A 23,828-nucleotide genomic window follows, 5' to 3' on the forward strand; every position below is an offset into this window, starting at 1 on the left:
GGTGCTCTGGAGGGGCCACAGGGGACCCCGTCTTCCTCAGAGTCACGGAGGTTCCCCTCCAGGGTGAGACAGGCTGCCTTTTCCTCCCGGGCAACCCCAGATCCCCCTTGGAAGACCCAGCCCTGCATGGCTTCTCCCTCACAGGAGCCTCCCCTGAAAAGACACGGAGCCCAAGCAAGGCTGGAGAAACCCCGGGGGCTGCGTTCCCCCAACATTCAACCCTGGGACCCATAAACCATGTTAGTCTCTTCCCAGGAATGCCCCAGATCCCTTCATCCTCCCTGGCCATCCTAGGCCTTCTCCGTGGGTCTGGGCTTTGCTTTCCCCTGGGTGCCCCATGCATGTAAAGAGGTGGCTGAGCAACATGGGATATGGTCTCCCCCCCTTCCCAGGATTCAGTAGATGGAACCTGGAGGGGGATTTTGCAGATCTGCTTCCCTTCCCCAACATGAGGCTCCCCAGCTTCCTTCTCCCAAGAGGGGCTCCCCACTCAGCTGGGCAGAGGCCTGTCTGGCATCCCTGCAAGAGCCCCTTGGCCTCTGCATGGGAAAGGGTGGCAAGGGAACATGGGATATGGGCTTCTGCATTCCCAGGTCTCTGAAGATGGAAGTTGGATTTTGTAGATCAGCTTTCCATCTGCAACATCCTGAGCTCTCCTTCCCTCCCTCCCCTCCCCACATGGGGTGAGAGGCAGCCTTGATTTCTCCATCTCTTTTCACTTGGTTTTTTTCTAATGTCTCTCTTTCTGTGTTTGTATGGTGGGTGTGATTTTTTTTTAATTCTACAAAGTTCTGGTAACTAGTTTTTCACTAAAGTTGATTTTGTTCTTAGAAACTGGCTGCACTATTGCATCAGCCCTTTTGTGTGATGCTCTTGAACATTAACTTTCAAAATAAAGTAAATTTTGGCTTTGACTCAACAGGGAGCTATTTCAGATCTGTGACATTCTCTGGCATTAACTGGCCCCTGGGATTTTTCTCTTAAACCACAATGCCAACAAATGTCACATTTCTTTTTATTTTCAGCCACAAGTGCCATGTATTCCCTCTGAGGTCAGTTTCAAGCATAGAGATCCCAAACCTCTCAATTCTAGATGATGAGTTTAATTCAATCTTTGCCCCTGTTATTAAGAATCACATGGGGATTTTTTCCCTTTCATTTCCCTCCAGAGAATTTCCCAGCAATCTTTGAATCCAAGAATTAATTGAATTATCCAGGGATCCCTCCTGAGAGGGAGAATTATGATAGAAGTTTCAGCTCTGCTGTTTGGCTGAATCCTCCAGGGGAGACTTTGGGCAGAGAAATATGGAGTTTGGGGACAGGCAGAGTCTGTGCTCTTGAATGTACATCTCTCTCCTTTCCAGATGAAGCTGAGTGTTTCTCTGTGTTTGAATCAGGAAAGCAACTGGATCATATTCCAACTTGTGAGAGTGTTTTGAATTCTTCTAAATCTTCTTTAGAAACAGGAAGGAGATTGATTGATTCACGCCATGAATGATGGACCTCCTGCTTCTGCTTCTGATGCTGCTTTTGTCCCATCCAGTCTCTGGGAAGCTGAGAATGAAATGCCCGCTGAGTTTGAAGAACCAGGATGGAAAAAATCCATGGAGCTATTATAGCCCAGGAGACCATCTCATTGGTATAGTCTTCAGTGGAGATGAAAGATTGCGTATAAAGTTGCTTTTCAATGTTACTCCTTCTGTTCAGTTTGTTTTCCGTGATATGTAAGTCAATTCAGGGTGATGGAGTTGCACTCCCTCCATTCTAACCCTCTCCTTCTTTTCTGCTTTTTTTTTCATTTATTCCTATATTGGGGAATATGTCTAATTTCCTGAATGATTTTGATTTCCATGGCTTCTCTCTTTTGTCTGATTTTGTGAAAGATACTCAAATCCAAAAATGGGTCTGAAACTGAACAGACTGCAGATTATTTTCCTCTCTCAGTTCAATCCTTAATTTATCATTTGAATAATGAATTGTATTCAAAGTAGTTGTTAAACCAACTGTAGTCAGCCAATTTCTTTCTTTCTTTCTTTCTTTCTTTCTTTCTTTCTTTCTTTCTTTCTTTCTTTCTTTCTTTCTTTCTTTCTTCCTTCCTTCCTTCCTTCCTTCCTTCCTTCCTTCCTTCCTTCCTTCATTTATTTATTTATTTATTTATTTATTTATTTATTGGTTTGATTTATATGCCGCCCTTCTCCGGAGACTCAGGGCACCTTACAATGTGTTAAGCAATAACTTTCATACTTTTGTATATACCTGCTTAGTAGGGCTTTTGCCCCCCCCAAGCAGTATTCTTTTTTATACAAAGTCAGCTTATTGCCCCCACAAACCGGGTCCTCATTTTACCTACCTCAGAAGGATGGAAGGCTGAGTCAACCTTGAGCCTGGTGAGATTTGAACTTGCAGCTAAGTGCTACTTAACAGCACTTTAGTCCGCTGTGCCACCAAGGCTCCTATTTGTGTAATTGATCATTGGTTTTGGATCAATGTTTGCTTAAGGCTAAGTAGGCTTCTGAAGGATTATATATTAAAAACAGTATTTGCTGTTGCTGTTGATTATAATATTTTCTTTTACAATAGGAATTTTTATAGTTTTAGAAATGGCTTACTATTCATTTTGGCCATTCAAATGGCCAACAAGAATTCCCACTTCCTGCAGAATCTCACACTTGGCTACAACATCCATGACAACTATCGGAGCACTTTCTGCACTTTAGATGCCTTGCTGGACATGCTCTCCATTGGAGAAGCCAATGTCCCCAACTACGGCTGTGGAAGGAAGGAGAACCTTCTGGCTCTTCTTGATGCAGCTAAAAGGGCCATCTCCATCCATATGTCAACATTAGGAGGCACCTACAAAGTCCCACAGGTTTGTGTGTGTTTTTCTCTCTCTGGTAAAGTGAGGGGTGGGTTGTGGTGGGTGAGCAATAGATGCAATCATGTCTTCTCCATGGAATCCAAAAGCTGCTTCTCTCCATATTAGCAAAAATGTCAATATTTTACCCCGTTATGTTCATGTTGAGATTAAACATAAAAGGCCTGAAATGCAAGAAATACATTCCCTGGAGAAGACATTCTACCAACTATTTAACTGATCAAAAATATCCCTGGTTGTTGAGGCCTCTGTTGGCATCTTCATTTTCACACATAAATGTTGCCTGCCCTATCAAGTTGGATTGAAGTTGGCAATAGTAGCATTTTATCCATCTAAAAAGTGGAATGAAAAGGACTATAGCCATTATAGGCCAAATAGACTAACAGATATAGCAGATATTGTGGCTAAAATTTATGCCATGATCCTCTTAGTTAAACTTGAGAAAAATGCATTCCTTGCAGAAGAACCAGAAGGTTTTAAGGTAGAGTGAAAACTATATAGATTTTATAAGAAATAATGCATAATTTAATAATCTAATATTGGCAACAAATTTGTCTTGAAATGTCTAATCTATATCAGTGAGGTAAAAGTGCAGCATTTGACTCAATAAACAGAAAAATATGATGGAGAAAATTGATGGCCCTCAAAATGGAGGTCAGCCTATTGCCCCTGATCCAAGCCCTTGTTTGAGAGGGAGGTTTTTTAATTTGCTTATTATTTTCCACTTTTATTATACAATCTTGGTAATATTCTGTCTTTAATATTTTAAATAATGTCTGATTAACAAACTATTCTAATACATTCTGAGAACTAGGTTGGATTTATTAAAATCTAATATTTTGGATTTGATTTGACCCCAAATGTAACACAGCTTTTTCATTGCTTTTTCAGATCAAAGTTGAAACTGCTTCAGAGGCTCTGAGTGACAAAAGTAAATTCCCCTTTTTCTACCGGATGGAGCCCAAAGAAGGGATCCAGTACCCAGCAATTGTCCAGCTGCTCCTCCACTTCAGATGGACCCTGATTGGCCTCTTTGCTTCAGACACAGAGGAGGGAGAGAATTTCATGAGGACTTTTACTCCTTTGCTTGTCAGGAATGGAATTTGTGGTGTTATATCACAACGATTCTTAACAACTGAACATGCAGCAGCCTTCAGGAAGGCCCTCTCTGAGTGGAGACAAGTCAACGTCTTTGTTCACTTCATGGAATATGGGTCCATTTGGGAGAGAATCCTTCCTTTCCATGAAACACTTATGCGTCTGCCAGGAACCGTTGAAGCAAAAGTCTGGATCCTCACACATTTTTTAGGGTACACACTAAACAAGCGCAGACTTCTCAAATACATCCATAGTATTTGGAACTTTGCTTATCTGGCAAACGACAGGCCAAGAGATGATGCCTTTGAACCCTATTACTTTGTGGAAGAAAAGTTTCAAGATCTTTATTTTCTCTGTTCTCTTTCAAAGAATGTCTTTTCTGTCAAAGGCCTCAGAAGATGCACCCAGAAAGCCCCACTGGAGACCCAGGAGAAAAGAAACAGGAAAAGGATCCCAAATCAGTATCAATATTACAGTCTCATTCAGACTCTGGCCCAGGCCTTGCATGCCGCTTATTCCTCCAGATCCAGGAGGAGAAGGAAGGAGAGAGAAAAGACTTTGGGGTCTCCAAGGCTGCAGCCATGGCAGGTATGGGGGTCCCGATATGGATCCATTAATCTGAGATCCTTTGGAGGAGGAATCCAGAGGAGAAGGAGGGGAACTACCTCAACAGATCTGGCAAACTTAATTACTCAGGGAATAATGGTTCCAAAGAGTAGATACCATGGCATTTTGATATTAAACTCTGCTCATTTGAAAATGCTGCATTCTTTTTTAAATGAATTCCTGTATTTGTGGGTTTGTGATGAGCATGGTGGAATTTCCCCTTTGTTCCGTCCTCACTGCAGGTGGGTCTGTGCAACAACTGCACAATAGATACATGTTGTGGTATGACAACCTTTATAAATTTGGAGGAGACCCTGAGACCATCTAGCCCAACCCCTCCTCTCTGCAGGAATCCCAGTTAAAGCTTCTCTGACTGATGGTTGCTCAGTCTTTGCATTCAGACAATCCATGAAGAGGAGACTGAACTTCTCTGCTTTACTGGCTCAGCTCTAAAACAGCTCATCCTTTTATCATATTTTTTTTCTTTCAATCAGCTAAAATCTCCTCTCTTCTAACTGAATTCATTTTTCCGTGTCTGACACTCTGGAATAATAGTGAGCAGATCTTACACTCGTGTGTAACGTGTGTCAGTGATTGGAAGAGGGCTGCATCCTCCCTTCTCCAACCGAGAGATTGTGTCAGTTGGAAAAGGGGCTCCCAGACTCCTCCTCCTGATCTTCAGCTCTTCTCCTTGTTCTCTTTCCTCAAGGCTAAGAGCAGCTCCTTTGATCTCTTCCTTGGCTTATTTCTCCTTCCTTGAAGTTCACATGTAGATTTTGTGCAAGTTCTCTTTCAATTGCAAGGCAGGGATGGGATTCAGCTGGTCTGGACCGGTTTGGGCGAACTGGTTTTTTAGATTTTGTGCAGTTGGGAGAATCGGCAAATTCCACCACTGGCTGGCCCACTCACCCCGCCCCACCCCACCCTGTATATTATCTTCCCTTCACCATGCAGCCCAGCTAATCTCCAGGCCTCGCCTCCAGGCCTCATCCGCTTGGTCACCAAAGGTAAGCATGCTGCCTACTCACCCTTCCCCTCAGGATGGGACCCAGGGACATGCCATTTCCTGGTTCCGGCTTTGCCCCGAAGCCTCCACTCACATTCCGCTGCCCCCCTATGGTCTCAATCTATGGCCCTTCAGGCCAAAGCACCGGACCTGGACGGTTCTTCTTACATGTAAGAAGTCCCAGCCAGAAAGTGCTGCAGCAGAGATCTTGCAGCCGTCTCTTGCTGAGCCTTGGTCGCTCGCGGAGATGTTCCAAGTGCTTTCTGGGTCGGCAGCTGCTTCTCTCCACTGCTGCTCTTGCTAGGAGAGAGAACGTTTTGTGCAATTTAGCAGCTGTGAGCCGCCACTTTCCTGTAAGTCCCATCCGGAAAGCACTGTGGCTGAGAGAAATAGCATTCAACATGGCTTCTGCCAGTGATGTTGATATGAGATCGACACAGGGAAGCGGATCTCAGCACCCCCACGCTGAATCCTCTTCGTTGGAGAGTCCCCCAAAGGGCTAATGTCGCCCTGTAGGGGCACCAAGGGGCACACTGCAGGTCACAGAGAGCGGCAGCTCTACTGCTAGACCCAGAGTTTCTTCCCTCTCTGATGAAGACGAGGCAGCCATCATGGCCACCGTGAATCAGGGGCAGCTGAAGAAACTAAGATTTTGCTGGAGCAGTGAGAGTGGACAGTTAGAGCTGGATAAGGTGAATTTTACTTTTTGCTTAGGATTTGACTCGAAAAGAAAATCAATCTGGGAAAAGAGGCTCTCTGGAATGTTTTTAAGCTGCGATTAAGGAGAGGCAGAGAGAAATTGCACCCTAACAGGAAATAAGCAAAAGCTATAAAATGTGAAAAGACTCAATGTCTTAATCTTACTGGCATGGCTTTGATCAGGCCTTTTAAAATGCTGAACATCTGACTGTTTATTGAATATTCTGTTTGAATCAACCTGAAATGTATAACTGGCAGAATAGTTTTAAAGTGGATTTTTAACGTTGATTTTTAAGCTGAAGACACCAGTAAGCCATCTACTGGTGAATGGATATATATACTATATCATACTCCTAGAATAATAAAACAACCTTGGAAAATTTTGATAAGAGAAGAACAACACCTGGAGGTCTGCTGTATTATCTACTGTTCTATACTTATCTACTTTATGGTTACTAGAGGATCAACCTTGAAAACCTGGAGGATATCTAATGGAATGACTTTGAGTACTGGAACTAACTAGCAACTGCTCTAGAATGTTCCCTATAATTGACCAATTGTGTCAATTATATTTTCTCTCTATTTTGCCAGTGTATGATTGACAATTTTTTCTCAAACTTTTTCATTCACATGAAGATGATGGCAGTATTTGTATCCTATTTAACCCTAATTGGAGATTAGACAATTGTAAAAGAAAGATTCAGTGTGGGATAAGAAACAAAGTTTTCTGTTTTTCAAATTCCTGGACGTTCCCATTCTAGTTTCATCCCTTTCTGAAGAAGAATGAATTTCTCAATATTTCTCGAAGAAAACTGTACTTGGACCAAAATGGAGAGATAACGGCAGATATGGGCATTTGGGGCTTCTTGGCTCTCCCCAAGGGGGATGTCAGGAGGGAGCCTCTGGCGTATTTTAAAAGACAGAGATTTACTATCAGAGAAGGTGCTCTTTCACGGCTAAAGTTGCTCAATAAGGTAGGATAAATTTTTGGTGTCCTTTCTCTTTTTTCCAAAACCTGAGGTCCCATTTCAAGTGGGATATACCTATAGTCTCCAGGGTGGTTAAAAAATCGAATGGAATAAACGTTTCCTAAAATTTTTACAGTAAACTTTATTCTCAATTTTAATATAAATATATCATCATACATAAATCTTTTTCATCTTTTTTCAATTCCATCCCTCAAGACTTTATGAAATAGATTTTTATTAAATAGAAAAGTAAAATAAATAAATAAATAAAGTAAAAATAAAAGTAATGTTACTTTATTGTAATATTAAATTCCAAAAGCAAAAGGGAGGAACTAAATGAAGAATCTGCCAGTTGTTTTACCTCCTGCATCTGTTTAGAAGTAGTCAGAGGTTTCATATTTACCCCAATGAAGACCAGAGGCTACTTGTCTCCATCCATTTCTCCCTCCATTTCCCATGGACGGAGAGTCCTAACACCTTTTCTTTGGCATTCCTTGTTTTTCTGCTCAGTCCCTGCCTCAGTCCAAGTGTGTGGAAAGTTGTCATCCTGGATTTGTCAAGAGGGCTCGAGAAGGAGAGCCAGTTTGCTGCTATGACTGCGTTCCTTGTCCGGAGGGGACCTTCTCCACTCAGGAAGGTGGGTCACACTGAGGAAAATGGGAGGCTTTGTGGAAGAGATGGCCGGAGGGGGTGGCAGACTGGGCAAATTATATTAACAGCAGAGGAAATATTTTAATTTGGATATATGCTGCTAAATTTATCTTTCTAGGAACATCTGAGTTCTTTGAAATTTGATGAATTGTTTTAGGTCCACCTTCTGAAAGACCTTTCAATCCACTGTATATTGGATCCTCCCCTTGAGGATCACGGAGAAGGTGTCACTGGTCCATAATCTGGTGCTGTGGATAGTTATGGGGGGAATTCATTACACAAATATTCTACCAGTCATGTAGATCAATCAATCAATCAGAATACAGCTGGAAGGAACCTTGCAGATCTTTTAGTCCTACCACATGCTCAAGCAGGAGACCGTTTACCATTTCAAAGGAGTGACTCTTTAATGAAATTGTTAAGAAATGCTTCTTGGTAAATGCCTGTGGTATCAGCTGTTATCCAAAGAAGGTATTTTCTGTAAGATAAAAGGTCAGAATGTTAAAAAAAAGTTGCTTTTTGGTTTCTCAGATACGGAAAAATGCACCAAGTGTCCAGATGATAAATATCCAAATGTGGACAGAGTCCAATGTATCCCCAAAGTTATAACCTTCCTGTTTTATGAGGAACATCTGGGCATCATCCTGGTCTTGTTTGCCTTATTCTTGTTCTTAATCACAGGCCTTATTTTAATCATCTTCATTAAATATCGAGAAACTCCCCTTGTCAAAGCCAACAACCGGGACCTCTCCTACATCCTCCTGGTCTCCCTCCTGCTTTGCTTCTTGTCTCCTTCTCTCTTCATTGGTCAACCAAGGAAAGCCACCTGCCTTCTCCGACAAACAGTTTTCAGCCTCACCTTCTCAGTTGCCGTTTCTTCTCTCTTGGCCAAAACCATCACGGTGGTGCTGGCCTTCCTGGCCACAAAACCAGGAAACCGAGTGAAGAGATGGTTGGGAAAGAGCTTGGCCAACTCCATCATCTTCTCTTGTTCTGGAGTTCAAATTATCATCTGCTCAATCTGGCTGGGAGTTTCTCCTCCCTTCCCTGACTCTGACCTCCACTCCCAGCCTGGAGAGATCATCCTGCAATGCAACGAAGGGACCGTTGTCATGTTCTACATCACCCTCAGCTACATGGGCTTCCTGGCTGCCATCTGCTTCACGGTGGCTTTCCTGGCCAGGAATCTGCCTGGGGCCTTCAACGAAGCCAAGCTGATCACCTTCAGCATGCTGGTCTTCTGCAGTGTCTGGGTAACTTTTGTGCCCACCTACCTGAGCACCAAAGGGAAATCCATGGTGGCTGTGCAGGTCTTCTCCATCCTGGCCTCCAGTGCTGGTCTGCTGGGCTGCATCTTCATCCCCAAGTGCTACATTATCCTTCTGAGGCCGGACCTCAACACAAAGGAGCAGCTTACGGGCAGAACAAATGTAAAAACATGAGATCTAACACCATTGTGATATTGGAAGAATTATTAAAGTTTATTTTATTTGAAAGGAGATATTATTTACATTTAGATAGTATGCAGGATTTAAAGAAAATCATATCTATATGTTTCATAATTAGAAATTGTTGAATGACTGGAATTCTTATAGCTCCCTTTCCTTTCAGCTCAATAAATCTTGCTAAAGAGAACTCTGTAGAAGTCATTTAGAGGAATTTGCTGTTCAGCAACAGCTACTGAATGTGACATTTTATAGAAATAATTGAGGCACTTGTTCCTACTGACAGCAGCTAAAAGTGTGTGTGAGAGAGAGAGCAGGAAAAGAGGCCAGGAGGAAGCTGTGGGAACCAAGCACCAGCCTGGTTGCCTGATCCTCTCCCTGACAATGCCAGAATGATGTGAAATGCCATCAGCTGAAGAGGGAAATCTTCATCACTCTTATATAATTCTTTCTTGATTTCCTCATAAAAGCCTCCTTTGCAGAAATAATTCAGCAGAACAGCTGTCTGGGATTTCAGTTTGGGATTGTTTTTATTTTGGTATGTACTTCACACCAAAATAATAATAAAAAAGTAAAAAAAAAGAAAATGTGTAAAGAAATTTCCACTGTATATTTTTTTCTTTCCTCAACCACAGAAATAAAATAGCAGTTTTCAGACCTTTAATTTTCCACTCTACAATTTCTATGTAAAGCATTTTCTCTGCTCCTCTTCCAAGCTTGTCTTGTCTGTGAAGGGCTGGGCCAGATGTCCAGAGAAAGGGGACCTGGAGACTCTCCCCGGGAGGAGGTTGAGGGGATCCTGTCTAAAGGCAGCTGCATCATTAACCAGGTCACAAACCTTCAATGCTGCATAATATTCATCCAGGTCCAAGAAGGGGGTGAATAAGGGTGAGGACTTCTAGCTTTCTAGGAAGAGGCACCCATGGAAGCTGTTCTGCTCTCGACCCATAGAGATTGCTGATCAATTGGTAATCAATTTTTATGTTTCAGAATGGCTCCCAATTGTGAGTAGAATCCCTTTGCAAATTTTATTTTAAGGAGATAAGAAAAGCTCTGATGGCATCAGAACAAGGTCAGTCTAAGATTCTGTCAGAATGTTCATGACTGAGAAGACACGATAACAAAGTCAGCCAATGAATAGGCATAGCAACTAAGTCAGCCAATTGAGAGCTGAGACAGGGCATGTCTTAGTCTGCAGCTTCTGAGTCTGTGCAGAGAAAAGAAACGGAAACCAGTGTGTGAACTTGTCTGCTGTTCTGAGCTGAAATGAAACTGTGAAACTGCTGCTGGTATTGTAAACTTACTTCATGTATTATTATTGTGTATATAAAGAAGTTAATGAATCCAGCTGAATCAGTTTTTGTGTGCTTCTGGATTTGATTTTTGTAAGAAACTCTGACAGATTCACAGTAACCACACAAATATCTCTGGTTCTCCCACAAGCAGAAGGCAGAGACTTATGGCTTTGCTCAACATGGAACTGGTCTTTTCCCACAATTTCACTTTCCTCCATCACACCACACAATATTGGACACATTAATCTGAGAAAATATTTCCAAGTTTCATACCCCCAATCAAAAAGTACTAAGGTGGGACTGGAACTCAAGAGTCTTCTGGTGATTGGCCCTATGGGGAAATTTTCATGCCTATGGGAGGATTAGAACTCAGAGTCTCCTGGATCTTGCAGCCGTGGCAGGTATGGGGGGTCTCGATATGGATCCATTAATCTTAGATCCTTTGGAGAAGGAACCCAGAGGAGAAGGAGGGGAACCTTCTCAACCACATTGCACTTCAGAAGGTCAACAGTTGGGCCAATCTAATTGGTTGAGACATAATCTTCTAAGCACCACGACAGATAAATTTTGGTTTCGACCACTGCTAATGTTAAAAGGACGTATGCATTTTAAATACATTCATCTCTTTATGGATTTGTGATTAACATAGTCAAATTTTACTTTTATAATTTAAAGGAGATCCTGAGATCATCCAGCCCAACCCTCCTCTCTGCAGGAGTCCCAGTCAAAGCTTCTCTGACTGACGGCTGCTCAGTCTTTGCCTCCTCAGTGAAGGGGAGGCTGAACTTCTCTGCTTTGAGGGCTCAGCTCTGAAATGGCTCCTCTTTTCAGGGTCTTTTTCCTCTCCTTCAGCCAGAATCTCCTCCCTTCTGACTGAGCTCATTTCCCCATTTCCCCCACCTCCCTCTGGAGCAACATGGAGGAGATCTGGAGTTTCTGGGCAACTTCTTCCAGTTATTGGAAGAGGCAGAATGGGATTTACGACCACAATTGAGCTCAGCATTTCTGTTGCTAAGCAAGACGGTCGTTAAGTAAGTTTTGCCCTATTTTATGACCTTTCTTGCCTTTTCTTCTTAAGTGAATCATCACAGTTGTTAAGTCAGTAACATAGTTGTTAAGTGAATCTGGCTTCCCTGTTGATTTTGCTTGTCAGAAGTCACAAAAGGAGATCAGGTGACCCTAAAACTCTGCAACCATCATAAGTGGATGCCAAGAATTCAGATGTTGATCACCTGGAGACCCTGGGGATGCTGCCAGGATCCTGCGAAAAACTATCATGTCACTTTTTTCAGTGCCGTTATAAGTTTGAACAGTCACTAAATGAACCCGTTTCTCATAATCAACCTGATGCTTTCTAGGCGGTTAGGAATAATCTCTTTTTTCCCATGATTCATTTTATTTGTCACTTGCTCTAGAATGTTCCCCCAAACATACCAATTGCATCAATTCTATTTTGTTAATATATATTTTGCCAAAACATGGTGGAGAAATTGGACTGAAGCTTTGTTTTTTATTGATGAAGATAGCAGTAACATCTGTTTTTCCAAATAAGCATATTGTCAGGGTTGCAACAAACTCCTCATCAAAGGAACAAAGTCCCCTCCAAATCAGTCCATTCAAAGTCTTTATGAGAGAAGTCATAGTGACACGTCTGGGAAAATCCGAATCTGAATTCCCACGTTTTTCCAACCCCTAAGCTAAACTCAATCCCTGCCCCTGTCTACCCTCAGCCTGTCACATTCCTCAATCATACCCCTGGTCTCCAAGTCTCCCAGAGTTCAGGCACACCTGTCCAGGTGCCAGCAAGTGTCCTTGGTCCCACAGGAATGGAATGCTGTTATGGCTATCTTCAGGCTTCACCCCCTTCTCCCTCCCCCCATTCCCATCACAGGCCTCCTGGCTGTGTCAGCCCTGAGAATCAAAATGGATCCAGGGCTGACACATACAGTATTTTGATATTAGACAACTGCAAAAGAAAGATTAAAAGGTGTAAAGGCTAAATGGGATTTGTTAAAATTCTTCGATGTTCCCCTTCTAGTTCCATCCTTTCCTGCAGAAGAATCAGTTTTCCAATATCTCAGATTTGATACTGTACTTGGATCAAAATGGAGATCTAGCAGCAGATCTGAGAATCCTGAGCTATTTGATTCTCCCCAGGGAGGATCCCATCGAACAGCAAATGGGGACTTGGGAAAGACAGAGACTTGCTATCCACCAAGATGCTCTTTCACAGCTAAAGTTGCTCAACAAGGTGGGAGAAATTTTGGGGTCTTTCCTGTTTTTTCCTAAAGATTTCCTGTGGACTAAGCCTAGTTTCCAGGGTCCCTGACCTTCACTGAGAATTGAACGTGGGGAGTAGAAACCTTATAGACCACTTGGGAGGCTTCAGTACTATTGACCAAGCTGTTCTTCAGATGCTAATAATATTGAAGACTGTTTTTAGATGATTCAGCCATGTCCAACCTAGGATGAGAAACCCTTAAGTGCTGGAGGTTGTGTTGTTGTTGTCATTTTTTAATATTTTTATGGTACATTTTTCTTCTGTTTTGCATCACAGTTTCAACTTTGCAACAGCGGTATACTGGTTGTATCAGCAATTTTTTATAATATACAAACTATTATACATCCTAGTTACAACCATTTAAGTCTTATTCATACCATATCATGTTTACATCTATTGTTTCCATATTTCTACAATAAATCTCTATATACTTATCATTCTAAATATTTTACTTTGCACTTTTATACCATCTTGCCATAATATTGCTTACAGTAAATATTCTTCTAACTATTGTTATACTTATTTCTAGTTCGTTGATCGTCTTTCATCATTAATTTTCTAATCTTTGCATCTATTATCTAACCAATTGTACCATACATCCCAAATTAAATAATATTCTGTTTTTCCTTTGTCTTTAATTTCCATCATCAACCTGTCCATCTTGGCACAATCTAACATTTTCTTTATTACCATTTCCTCTGTGGATATATTTCCATTTTTCCAATTTTGTGCCTTCATAGTTCTGCCCACTGTTATTACATGTAGCATTAAATACTGAATTCTTTTATTATATTTCCCTGTTAGTATGCCTAATAAAAATAGCTCTGGCTTTAAGTCTATTTGTTGTTTTACCATTTCCTCTAGCCACTTTTTTATCTTTGCCCAATACTTTTTCGCTGATGGACAGGTCCACCATATATGGCAGTATGTTCCCTGCATCTGTTTACATTTCCAACATTCTGGTGACCTATTTGGGAACATTTTTGCCAATCTTGCTGGCAGTAGATGCCATCTATAGAACATTTTATATAAGTTTTCTCTATATGCTGCTGACATTGTCAATCTGTAATTTCATTCCCACAGTTTTTGCCAATTATCTAGTTCTATAGTATACCCAAAATTTTTTGCCCACATTATCATAGTTTCCTTTATTATTTCTACTTCCATTTTAAACCTCAATAAGTAGTTGTAAAAAAATTTTAATCAGTTTTTCATCTGTCCCCTGTAATATCCTGTCTAATTCTTGTGGTTCACTATTAAATCCATAATTTTCTGTGTCCTTCTTGTACCTCCTCTGTATTTGCATATAAGGCCACCAGTCCAAATCGATTCCCTGATTTTTTATTTCCTGTTTCATTTTTAATTTCCCTTGTATAATAATAAATATATTATTTAATATATCTTTATAACTTGAAATTTTATCCAGATCCAACACATTCGGATATATTAATGCTTCCATTGTTCATAGCCAGATTGGTATTTTGCTATAGTGGTTCTGTTTGATTTTTTCCCATATTAATAACAGAGCATTTCTAATTTGGTGTCTTTGAAAGTAACTATGTGTTTTGCTTTTCCCGTCCCATATAAATGCATGACATCCCAGTTGTAAATCATGTCCTTCTATCGCCAAAATCCTTTTGTTCTTTAAATTTATCCGTGGAAGAGCTGAGGCTTCATAGCACAGCTCCCAGTCTGGTAGCCCGAATCCTCCTTTGTTTCTATTATCCTGTAGCATTTTTAATTTAATTCGTGGTTTTTTTCCCTAACCAAATAAATTTTGTTATTAGTTTATTTAAATCTTCAAAGAAGTCCTTCCCTAATTTTATCGGAATTACTTGAAATAGGAATAAAATTTTCAGTAGAATATCATTTTAATTGTGGCTATTCTTCCAATTAATGAGAGTTAATTGGAGGTTGTGTTGTTAAGAGCCTCAGGTTCGCTTGTTCCTTGTCCTGAAAGAGCAAAGCTGAAGGGGATTCTGTTGAAGAGACCCTGAATTGAGGTTTGGACTGAATGGGATGAAATTGGATCATGGCTGGATGGAGCTCCTGGGGGTCCCATTGGGAGAGAAGCTTCCTCTTGTCCTGCTTAGGGAAAGGCCATTGGGAAATGGTTCCCTGAAAGGGCAGGTCCATGGTCTGTGATGTTTTTAAGTAGTCCAGACCTGGTCAAAGGTAGCCATATCTGTCTCTCTCCCAACTGGGGGGAGCAATTGATCTTCTGCCCCTAGGAAGGAGGTCCAAGGCTTTCAGTTCACGTAAAATGAGAGTGACCAGTGAGAGAATCCCTTGACCAGAAACCTGAAACACAACTTTAGTTCAAAGAAAAGGTCTTCCCGATATCAGAAGTAATGAGTCAGATTGTGACAGGAAATGCTAGTTAGATTTAGCCTTTGCTAATTAAGAGGGCTCTTCATCTGAAAATGAATGGCCTTGTTGATCTTGAGTGTTAGTTATCTTCAGTCCCTCTGCTTGAAAAGGAGTCTCCAAATTCAACTACTATTAAATGTGGGTCTGACTTTCCATGCCAGTTGGAGTTTCCTAATTGGAGTTCTTCAACACAAAGGACTTTTTCTTGGATAACTGGATGGGCCTTAGAAATATCTCCTCCTGACCCAGGACTCACACTCATGTCCCCTCTGTTGCAGCCAAAGATTTGCAACTTAACCTTTTTCAGGGACACCTTCTCATCATCTCCCCTCAATCTCACTACAGTTCTAGAAACTGTGCAGAAACCTTCAGTCTTAATAAAGGAGAATATTGGTAGCTCAGGGTTGACATGAGGGCTCCTTGGTGCTCTCTGAGCTTGCTTGTTTTCTTCCAGGCATTTCATTACCCAACTAGGTAGCATCATCAGCTATAATTTATGAGGAATTTTTCCTTTTTAACTGGGAGACTGTTTGGAACTAGTGTCAAAGGGGAGCAGCTTTACAAGGCTTTCTGTAGTGCAGATTCTATGGGTTAGAAGTTTCCCTTTTAATAACATCTTATTCTACTTAAATAAATCTAATAAAATAACAATTTATTAAATCTTTGACCACAAATGTATTCACAAATTTAATATGAGTAGATCATCATAACCATGGATAGATGAAGAGTGCAGGGATGCATTTTAATATAGCCATGAGGAGAAACTGATTTTCCCCCCTTAATCCTTAAATCTTTTCTCAATTCCATCCCTCCACACTTTATTAAGGAGAAACGTCCTTCATTGCAATGTTAAATGCCAGAAGCAAAAGGGAGGAACTAAAGAAAGAACCTGCCAGGGTCATATCTCCTACATCTGTTTGGAAGGAGTCAGAGATTTCATATTTACCTCCGTGAAGAATTTACTTGTCTAATGTCCATGTCTACCTCCATTTTCAATGGATGGTGAATTCTAACATATTTCTGTTGGCATTCCATTTCTTCTGCTTAGTCCCTGCCTCAGTCCAAATGTGTGGAAAGTTGTCATCCTGGATTTGTCAAGAGGGCTCGAGAAGGAGAGCCAGTTTGCTGCTATGACTGCGTTCCTTGTCCGGAGGGGACCTTCTCCACTCAGGAAGGTGGGTGACACCAGAGGAAAGGAAGGCCTGGTGGAAATGGATTTATCCACTGCATTTTGATGAAAGTGCAAATTAAAGTATCCATTGAAATTCAACTCCTTTTTCTTTATTCAAAATGCACTAGAAATCCTCCAATTTCATATACTTTGGGTATATAAGTATTAGAAAATTATATTGTCATTTTTTCCCATGGAATGATTAAACAACATTTTCCACATCTTGGAAAATATTCCAGGAATCAGGCGTTCTTCAAAAATGGTATTTCTTGAAATGCAACCCCCACCCCCAAAAAAAACAGAATATTAAAGATATTGCTTTTTGATTTTGTCAGATATGGAAAAATGCACCAAGTGTCCAGATGATAAATATCCAAATGTGGACAGAGTCCAATGTATCCCCAAAGTTATAACTTTCCTGTCTTATGAGGAACATCTGGGCATCATCCTGGTCTCCTTTGCCCTATTCTTCTTCCTAACCACTGGCCTTGTTTTAATCATCTTCATTAAATACCGAGAAACTCCCCTTGTCAAAGCCAACAACCGGGACCTCTCCTACATCCTCCTGGTCTCCCTCCTGCTTTGCTTCTTGTCTACTTTTCTCTTCATTGGTCAACCAAGGAAAGCCACCTGCCTTCTCCGACAGACAGTTTTCAGCATCATCTTCTCAGTGGCCGTTTCTTCTCTCTTGGCCAAAACCATCACGGTGGTGCTGGCCTTCCTGGCCACAAAACCAGGAAACCGAGTGAAGAGATGGTTGGGGAAGAGCTTGGCCAACTCCATCATCCTTTCTTGTTCTGCAGTCCAAATTCTCATCTGCTCCATCTGGCTGGGAGTTTCTCCCCCCTTCCCTGACTCTGACCTCCACTCCCAGCCTGGAGAGATCATCCTGCAATGCAACGAAGGGGCCGTTGTCATGTTCTACGTCACCCTCAGCTACATGGGCTTCCTGGCTGCCATCTGCTTCACGGTGGCTTTCCTGGCCAGGAATCTGCCTGGAGCCTTCAACGAAGCCAAGCTGATCACCTTCAGCATGCTGGTCTTCTGCAGTGTCTGGGTGACTTTTGTGCCCACCTACCTGAGCACCAAAGGGAAATACATGGTGGCTGTGCAGGTCTTCTCCATCCTGGCCTCCAGTGCTGGTCTGCTGGGCTGCATCTTCATCCCCAAGTGCTACATTATCTTTGTGAGGCCAGACCTCAACACAAAGGAACATCTTACGGGCAGAACAAATGTAAAAACATGAGATATAACACCATTGTGATATTGGAAGAATTATTAGATTTTCTTTTATTTGAAAGAAAATATTAATTCTTTCTACTTAGATAGTATGCAGGAATCCAAGAAGAATATATGTCTATGTTTCTTTAATCCCCTTCCCTTTCAGCTCAATAAAGAGAACTCTGGGAAGGTCATTCAGAAGAATTTCATGTTCAGGAACAGCCAATGAACCTGATGCCTTATAAAAATAATTTGAGCAGGTTTGACAGAGCCGAAAAGTGTTTCTGTGTGAGAGAAAAGCCTGAGGAGGAAGAATGGCAAGATGGAAGCTGTGGGAAAGAAGCTCCAGTCATGTTGTGTGACAATCTCTGAGAGAAGCCATGAAATGATGTGAAGGTTTCACCTGCTCTCCGCTGGGGAGGCAGATCTGCGCAACTCTTAAATGGCTCCTTCTTGATGTCCTGATGAGACCTACTCTAGAGAAAGAGTGGATCACAACAGCCGTCTGGGATTTCACTGGGGCTCACTTTGTCTGGCTCCCTATTTTTTCTTTCCTTATTCAAGAAATAAAAGAGAAATATCTAACAATGTTCAGGTCCTTTAATGGTCCACTCTACAATTTCTACCTAAAGCATTTTCTCTGCTCCTCTTCCAAGCTTCTCTTGTCTGTGAAGGGCTGGAGAAGATGCCCAGAGAAAGGGGACCCGGAGACTCTCCCCAGGAGGAGGTTGAGGGGGGTCCTGTCTAAAGGCATCACAGACTGTGGCATGAGGGTTCAACGCTGCATCTTCATCCAGGTCCCGGAAGGGAGCGAGCAAGGATGGGAAGAGCTGGGTTTCTAGGAAGCTGCTCTGGTCTCCAACCACAGAGTCTGCTGATTAATTAGAAACCAATTTTTATCTTTCAGAATGGCTCCTAATTGCCAATCGAATCCATTTGCAAATTCTGGGATTTCAGTTTGGGATTGTTTACTTCACACCAAAAGTAAATAAAAAAAATGAAAAATGCAAAGAAATTTCCACTGTGTTTTTTTCTTTCCTCAACCAGAGAAATAAAATAGCAGTTTTCAGACCCTTTAATTTTCCGCTCTACAATTTCTGAGTAAAGGATTTCTCTGCTCCTCTTCCAAGCTTGTCTTGTCTGTGAAGGGCTGGAGAAGATGCCCAGAGAAAGGGGACCTGGAGACTCAGCCCAGGAGGAGGTTGAGGGGATCCTGTCTAAAGGCAGCCGCATCACTGACCAGGTCACAAACCTTCAATGCTGCATAATATTCATCCAGGTCCAAGAAGGGGGTGAATGGCGGGGGAGGGGGACTTCCAGGTTTCTAGGAAGAGGCACCCATGGAAGCTGTTCTGCTCTCCAACCACACAAATTGCTGATGAATTGGGAATCAATGTTTAGTTCTCAGAATGGCTCCTAATTGCCAATTGAATCCTTTGCAAATTCCATTTTCAGGGGATAAGAAAAGCTCTGATGGGTCAGAAGGTCAGTCCAAGATTCACGATGAGCAGAGAGAGGCCTCTGGTTCTCCTACAGGCAGAAGGCAGAGACTTTGCCCAACACGCAACGGGTGTTTCCCCACAACTGAACTTTCCTCCATCACACCAGACAGTGCTGGACACTCGGCCATCTCCCCATCTAGGACTCCCCAGTTCTGGGATCAGAATATCTGGGGTATCAGAACTGGGGAGTCCCAGATGGAGGGATGTCTCAGTGCCCAACACTGTCTGGGGTGATGGAGGAAGGTTCAGTTGTGGGGAAGCACCCATTGAGTGTTGGGCAAAGCATATTATGACTTAATATGAGAACATTAATATGAGAAGGTTCATATGAGAAAATATTTCCAAGTTTCACTCCCCCAATCAAAAAGTACTAAGGCGGGACTGGAACGCAGGAGCCTCTTGGTGATTGGCCCAAAGCCCCCCAGGGAGTTTCCATGCCTAAGGGAGGATTAGAACTCAGAGCCAGCTGGCTTTCATGCCTAAAAGAGGAGCGGGACTCCAAGTCCCCCCATGATTGGCTCCAAGTCCCCCTTTTGGCTTTTGTGGGAAGGTGGGATTAAAGCTCCGGTGATTGGCACAAAGTCCCTCAGCGGCCTTTGACTCCCCTTATGGCCTCCAGGCACAACTGATGGCTTCCCACAGACGAGGCTGCTTTCTGCTGCCGCCCCCCTGGCGCCCCTCCGCCTGGCGCCCCTCGCCCCCCCACCGCTCGCCCAGCGCCCCCTCCGACAGCCCCGCTCCCGCCTCCCTGGCCTGAGTGGCCTCCCTCCCCCGGGACTGAGCGAGGAGCTTTGCCGCAGGGCTGGAGGGGGGGGCTTCCTGCGCCCCTCCCCCCCCCCCGGGCCGCCTCGGGGCTCCGTCGTGGAGAGCGGCAGAGGAGCCGCGGGGGGCGAGATCCGAGAGCGGGAGGGGCACCCGGGGGGGCAGCCTCTGCAGGTCTGAGCGGGACCTCCGGGGGTCTGCGGGGGGGGGCATCCGGCGAGGCGGCGGGGAAGCAGCCTTGGGGGAGCGGATCGCCCCCCCCCACCCGAGCTCCGGGGATGGATTCCTCTCCCTGCGAGGTTGCAGCCGTCGGGCTGCTGCGTGGGGAGAAACGGCAGCTCTTCACCCCGGAGGAAGGCGAGCGAAGGGCGGCGGCAGCAACGGCGCAGAGCGGGAAGCCCTTGGAAGGGGGGGGCTGGGGAGGGAAGGGAAGGTGCTCGGGGAGGGGGGGGTAAAGGTCTCAACGCCCCCCCCTTTTTAACCTGCGTCCAGGTGAGCTTCCGAGAGGACCAGCATCACCTGGAGCTTCTCATCCACTGCAGATTTGAGGCCTCTCAATTCTCCCCCTCCCACCTGAAAGGGCGCACCGCCTCCCCTCCCCCCACCCCCCCCCAATCCCTTCCCCGGTCTTGGTCCGACCCAGCGCTCCTAGGACGGCGGTCCTTCCCCCCCCCCCCCCCCGCAGCTCCTGCCCAGAAGCCTTTGGAGGGTCAGCCGACCTCCCCCCTCCCCCCCTCCACCCCAGGACAGAAAATCTTTTTCTTTTTCTTTCTTTCCTCCTTCCTTCCTTCCTTTCCTTCCTTCCTTTCTTATTTCCCTTCCTTCCTTCCCTTCCTTTTTCTTCCTTCCTTTTCTTTCCTTCCTTCCTTTTTCTTTCTTTACTCCTTCCTTCCTTCCTTCGTTTTCTTTCTTTCTTCCTTCCTTCTTTCCTTTCTTCCTTCCTTTTTCTTTCTTTCTTCCTTCCATCTTCCTTCCCTCCTTCCTTCCTTCCTTCCTTTCCTTCCTTCCTTCCTTTCTTATTTCCCTTCCTTCCTTCCCTTCCTTTTTCTTCCTTCCTTTTCTTTCCTTCCTTCCTTTTTCTTTCTTTACTCCTTCCTTCCTTCCTTCGTTTTCTTTCTTTCTTCCTTCCTTCTTTCCTTTCTTCCTTCCTTTTTCTTTCTTTCTTCCTTCCATCTTCCTTCCCTCCTTCCTTCCTTCCTTCCTGTCTCTGCCTTTCAGGGCGGCTGTTGCGCTGAGGCCCGTTAAGCTCCGTCCTTCCCCCCAAGCCAGGGGGGCTGCGCACCTCCCCTCCCCTCCCTTCCAATATTGTCTCCGGTGAGACTGAGTGAAGACCCAGCTTCCCACCGCGGGATCCAGCCGCCCCCCTGCCCTCCCCCCCCCCGTTATTGAGCGACCCCCGCCCTGCTCGGAGGCGTTTGTGCTTTGATGGGGCCTCTTTCTCTGGGCGAGGGGCGGGGGAGGGGAGGAAACGTGGGGGGGGCTGGAGGGGGAGAGGAGGCGAGGGGGGTGGGGAGTGCAGGGCAAGGACCTCCGGGGGGGGCTGATGCGGGGGCTGGTGCGGCTTCTTCCTCCTGCCCCCCCCCGGCGCAAGGGAGCGGGGAGGGGGCGAGGGCTGCGTCTACGGGGGGGGGGGGAAGGCGGGAGGGGCAGGAGAAGGAGGCGCCGTTTTTGCGCGATCCTCGCCGCCTCCAGGCTGAGCCCAACGACCGGGGCCTTGGCACGACCTCTGCGGCGTCTGGAGGGGAAGGAAACGGAGGCAGGAAGGGAAGGAGGGAGCCGGAGGGGCTGGGAAAAAGGGGGAAAAAGGGAATGCCAATCATCCCTTCACCTGCCCTTCGGTTGCAATGCTTTTGTAACCACAAATAACTGAATGTCAGCCTGACCTGCTCAGAGATCCCGTCAGTGAGAACGTTTCCCTCTTCAGAAGAGATCCCGAGTCTTCCATTCTGGCCATTCCTTCATCTCCCCTCCCTCCCTCTCTCTCTCTCCCTCTCCCTCTCTCTCTCCCTCTTTCTCTCTCTCTTTCCCTCCCTCTCTTTCTCTCTCTCCCTCTTTCTCTCTCACCCTCTTTCTCTCCCTCTCTCTCTCTCTCTCTCTCTCTCCCGTCTTTTCCTTCCACGGAGGTTCCCTCCCTGATCAGCTGCCCCAAAGTCTCTGGAGCTATTAGTGACGCCCTCTTATTACGCAGCCCTTACACAGCGGAGCAAAGCCCACCCAGCCCAAACTCCCCGGGAGGCTGGAGGTCCCAGTGGCCGAGAAAGGGACCCAGAGGGGCCGCTTGGAGACGTTGGACCGGAGGACGGAGGCGCTTCCTAGGGCGGCGGAGCTGCCTGAATGGCCCTCACGAAGGGCCCCCTGCACCTCCAGCTCCGCCCGGCTGCTCGGCTGAAGTCCGGAGGGCGCTGGACCCGGAGCGTCTCCGGGGCTGCCGAGTGGGCTGAATCATTGGGCTAATGGGGAGGAAAGCGCCCCCTGTGGGAAGGAGGCAGAGAGGAGCCGGCAGAGTTTGGGGACCGCCGGGCAGAGGGAAGGGAAAGGGGGGCGGGGCTTCTGAGAAGGGCGGGGGAAAGAGGGAGGAGAATCTGGCTTTTCCGCAGCGCTCGCCCTGGGCGCCCATCCAGGTGAGACCCTCAGCATCCCTGCTTAGCACCGGAGACGCTCCAGGCGCGCTGCCGGCCGAGCCGTTGAAGCCGCTCGGGGAGAATCTCCGCGATTCTTTGGCCTCTTTCACGCGCTCCTCTCGCAGCTCCCCCTTTCCCTCTCCTTCCCTCCCTGGCTTTAAGCCCCCCCTCCTCCTCAACCGCTCCCCTTCCCCCACCCACAACACGCACCCACAAAAACACCCCCCAGCCCCGACCTCCCATCCACAGCCAACCAACCAACCAGCCACTGTCCCGCCAAGATCACCCCCCAAAGACTCTGCCCTTCGCAAACCAACGCCTCGCCCCCTCCCCACGCACACCCCGCCCCCTCCCCAAACGCTCCTTTTCTGTAGTTGCACCTCCCGGCTCCCCCCTCGCCTCGCCCAAACAAGGCTCCACCTCCCCCCCCCAAAAGGCCCGTTTCGACTCACCTTGATCTCAGAGGGATCCACTTTTATGTCCCCCCCTCCAAAGGGAGACCAACCCTCACCTTCTCCAGAGGCTCTTTTCTACAGTTGGGGGAGCGAAGAAGCGCCGAGCTTTCTCCCTCCTCCCCCCGGGACTTTCAACTAAGCAGAAGATCCGGCTTGGGGGTCTCCGGGAGCCCCTCGGCCCCCACCCAGCTGCCCTTGACAAAGGAGGAGGCAGGAGGGTTTTTACTTCTGGTCTTGGAGAAGGTGAGGCCCCTCTCTTGCCCCTCCACTGGCTTCTTAGGAAGCCCCTGCCAGGTAGAAGGACCGCCATCCTCGGGTGCTGCTTGGGACAAAGACTGGGGGGGGGGGGGAGACTAACGGAGGGCAATGAAATCCGGGGCCTCCTTTCAGGTCATTGGGGGGAAGAATGGAGAGAGCTCAACTCTGCAGCTGCATTAAAAGCTCCGCAGTGATGCCGGCGCTCTTGGAACCTCACCTGGACACAGGTAAAAAAGGGGGGCTGGGACCTTGATCCGCTTCCCTCCTGCCCTCCACCTTATTTCCTGGCGCCGCAGCTGCTCCGGACCTTCCCCAACCACCGACAGCCGAGCGCGGAGGCGGCCTCCGTTTGGCCCCAGCCGGATGCAGCACAGCCTCGAAGGGAAAGGAGTAGGCGAATAGGAGCTGGAGCCTCGCTTTGGATTACAATTCTCACAATCCACGATGTTGCTCGCATTGGCTGGAGTTGATGGGATTTGTAGTACAAAATACAAGGGGGTGCAATCTGCTTTACCTGCACTGCGCAAATCCTACTCCCTTCCCT

The 23,828-nt window shown here is 45.6% G+C and overlaps 1 protein-coding gene across 1 annotated transcript; it reads left to right on the forward strand.

Annotated features, from left to right (window-relative positions):
* The first annotated feature begins 1,497 nt into the window (after nucleotides 1–1,497).
* LOC139326220 (vomeronasal type-2 receptor 26-like) lies at nucleotides 1,498–17,711 on the forward strand. Its single transcript, XM_070956376.1, has 6 exons — nucleotides 1,498–1,724; nucleotides 2,581–2,869; nucleotides 3,767–4,561; nucleotides 7,046–7,258; nucleotides 7,763–7,889; nucleotides 16,801–17,711. The coding sequence occupies exons 1-6, from the start codon at nucleotides 1,498–1,500 to the stop codon at nucleotides 17,709–17,711; spliced, it is 2,562 nt and encodes an 853-aa protein (XP_070812477.1).
* The last annotated feature ends 6,117 nt before the right edge of the window (nucleotides 17,712–23,828 follow it).

This window comes from Pituophis catenifer, unplaced genomic scaffold, assembly GCF_029215685.1.
Source record: "Pituophis catenifer annectens isolate HBS135680 unplaced genomic scaffold, rPitCat1.0.hap2 SCAF_19, whole genome shotgun sequence".
Taxonomy (NCBI): domain Eukaryota; kingdom Metazoa; phylum Chordata; class Lepidosauria; order Squamata; family Colubridae; genus Pituophis; species Pituophis catenifer.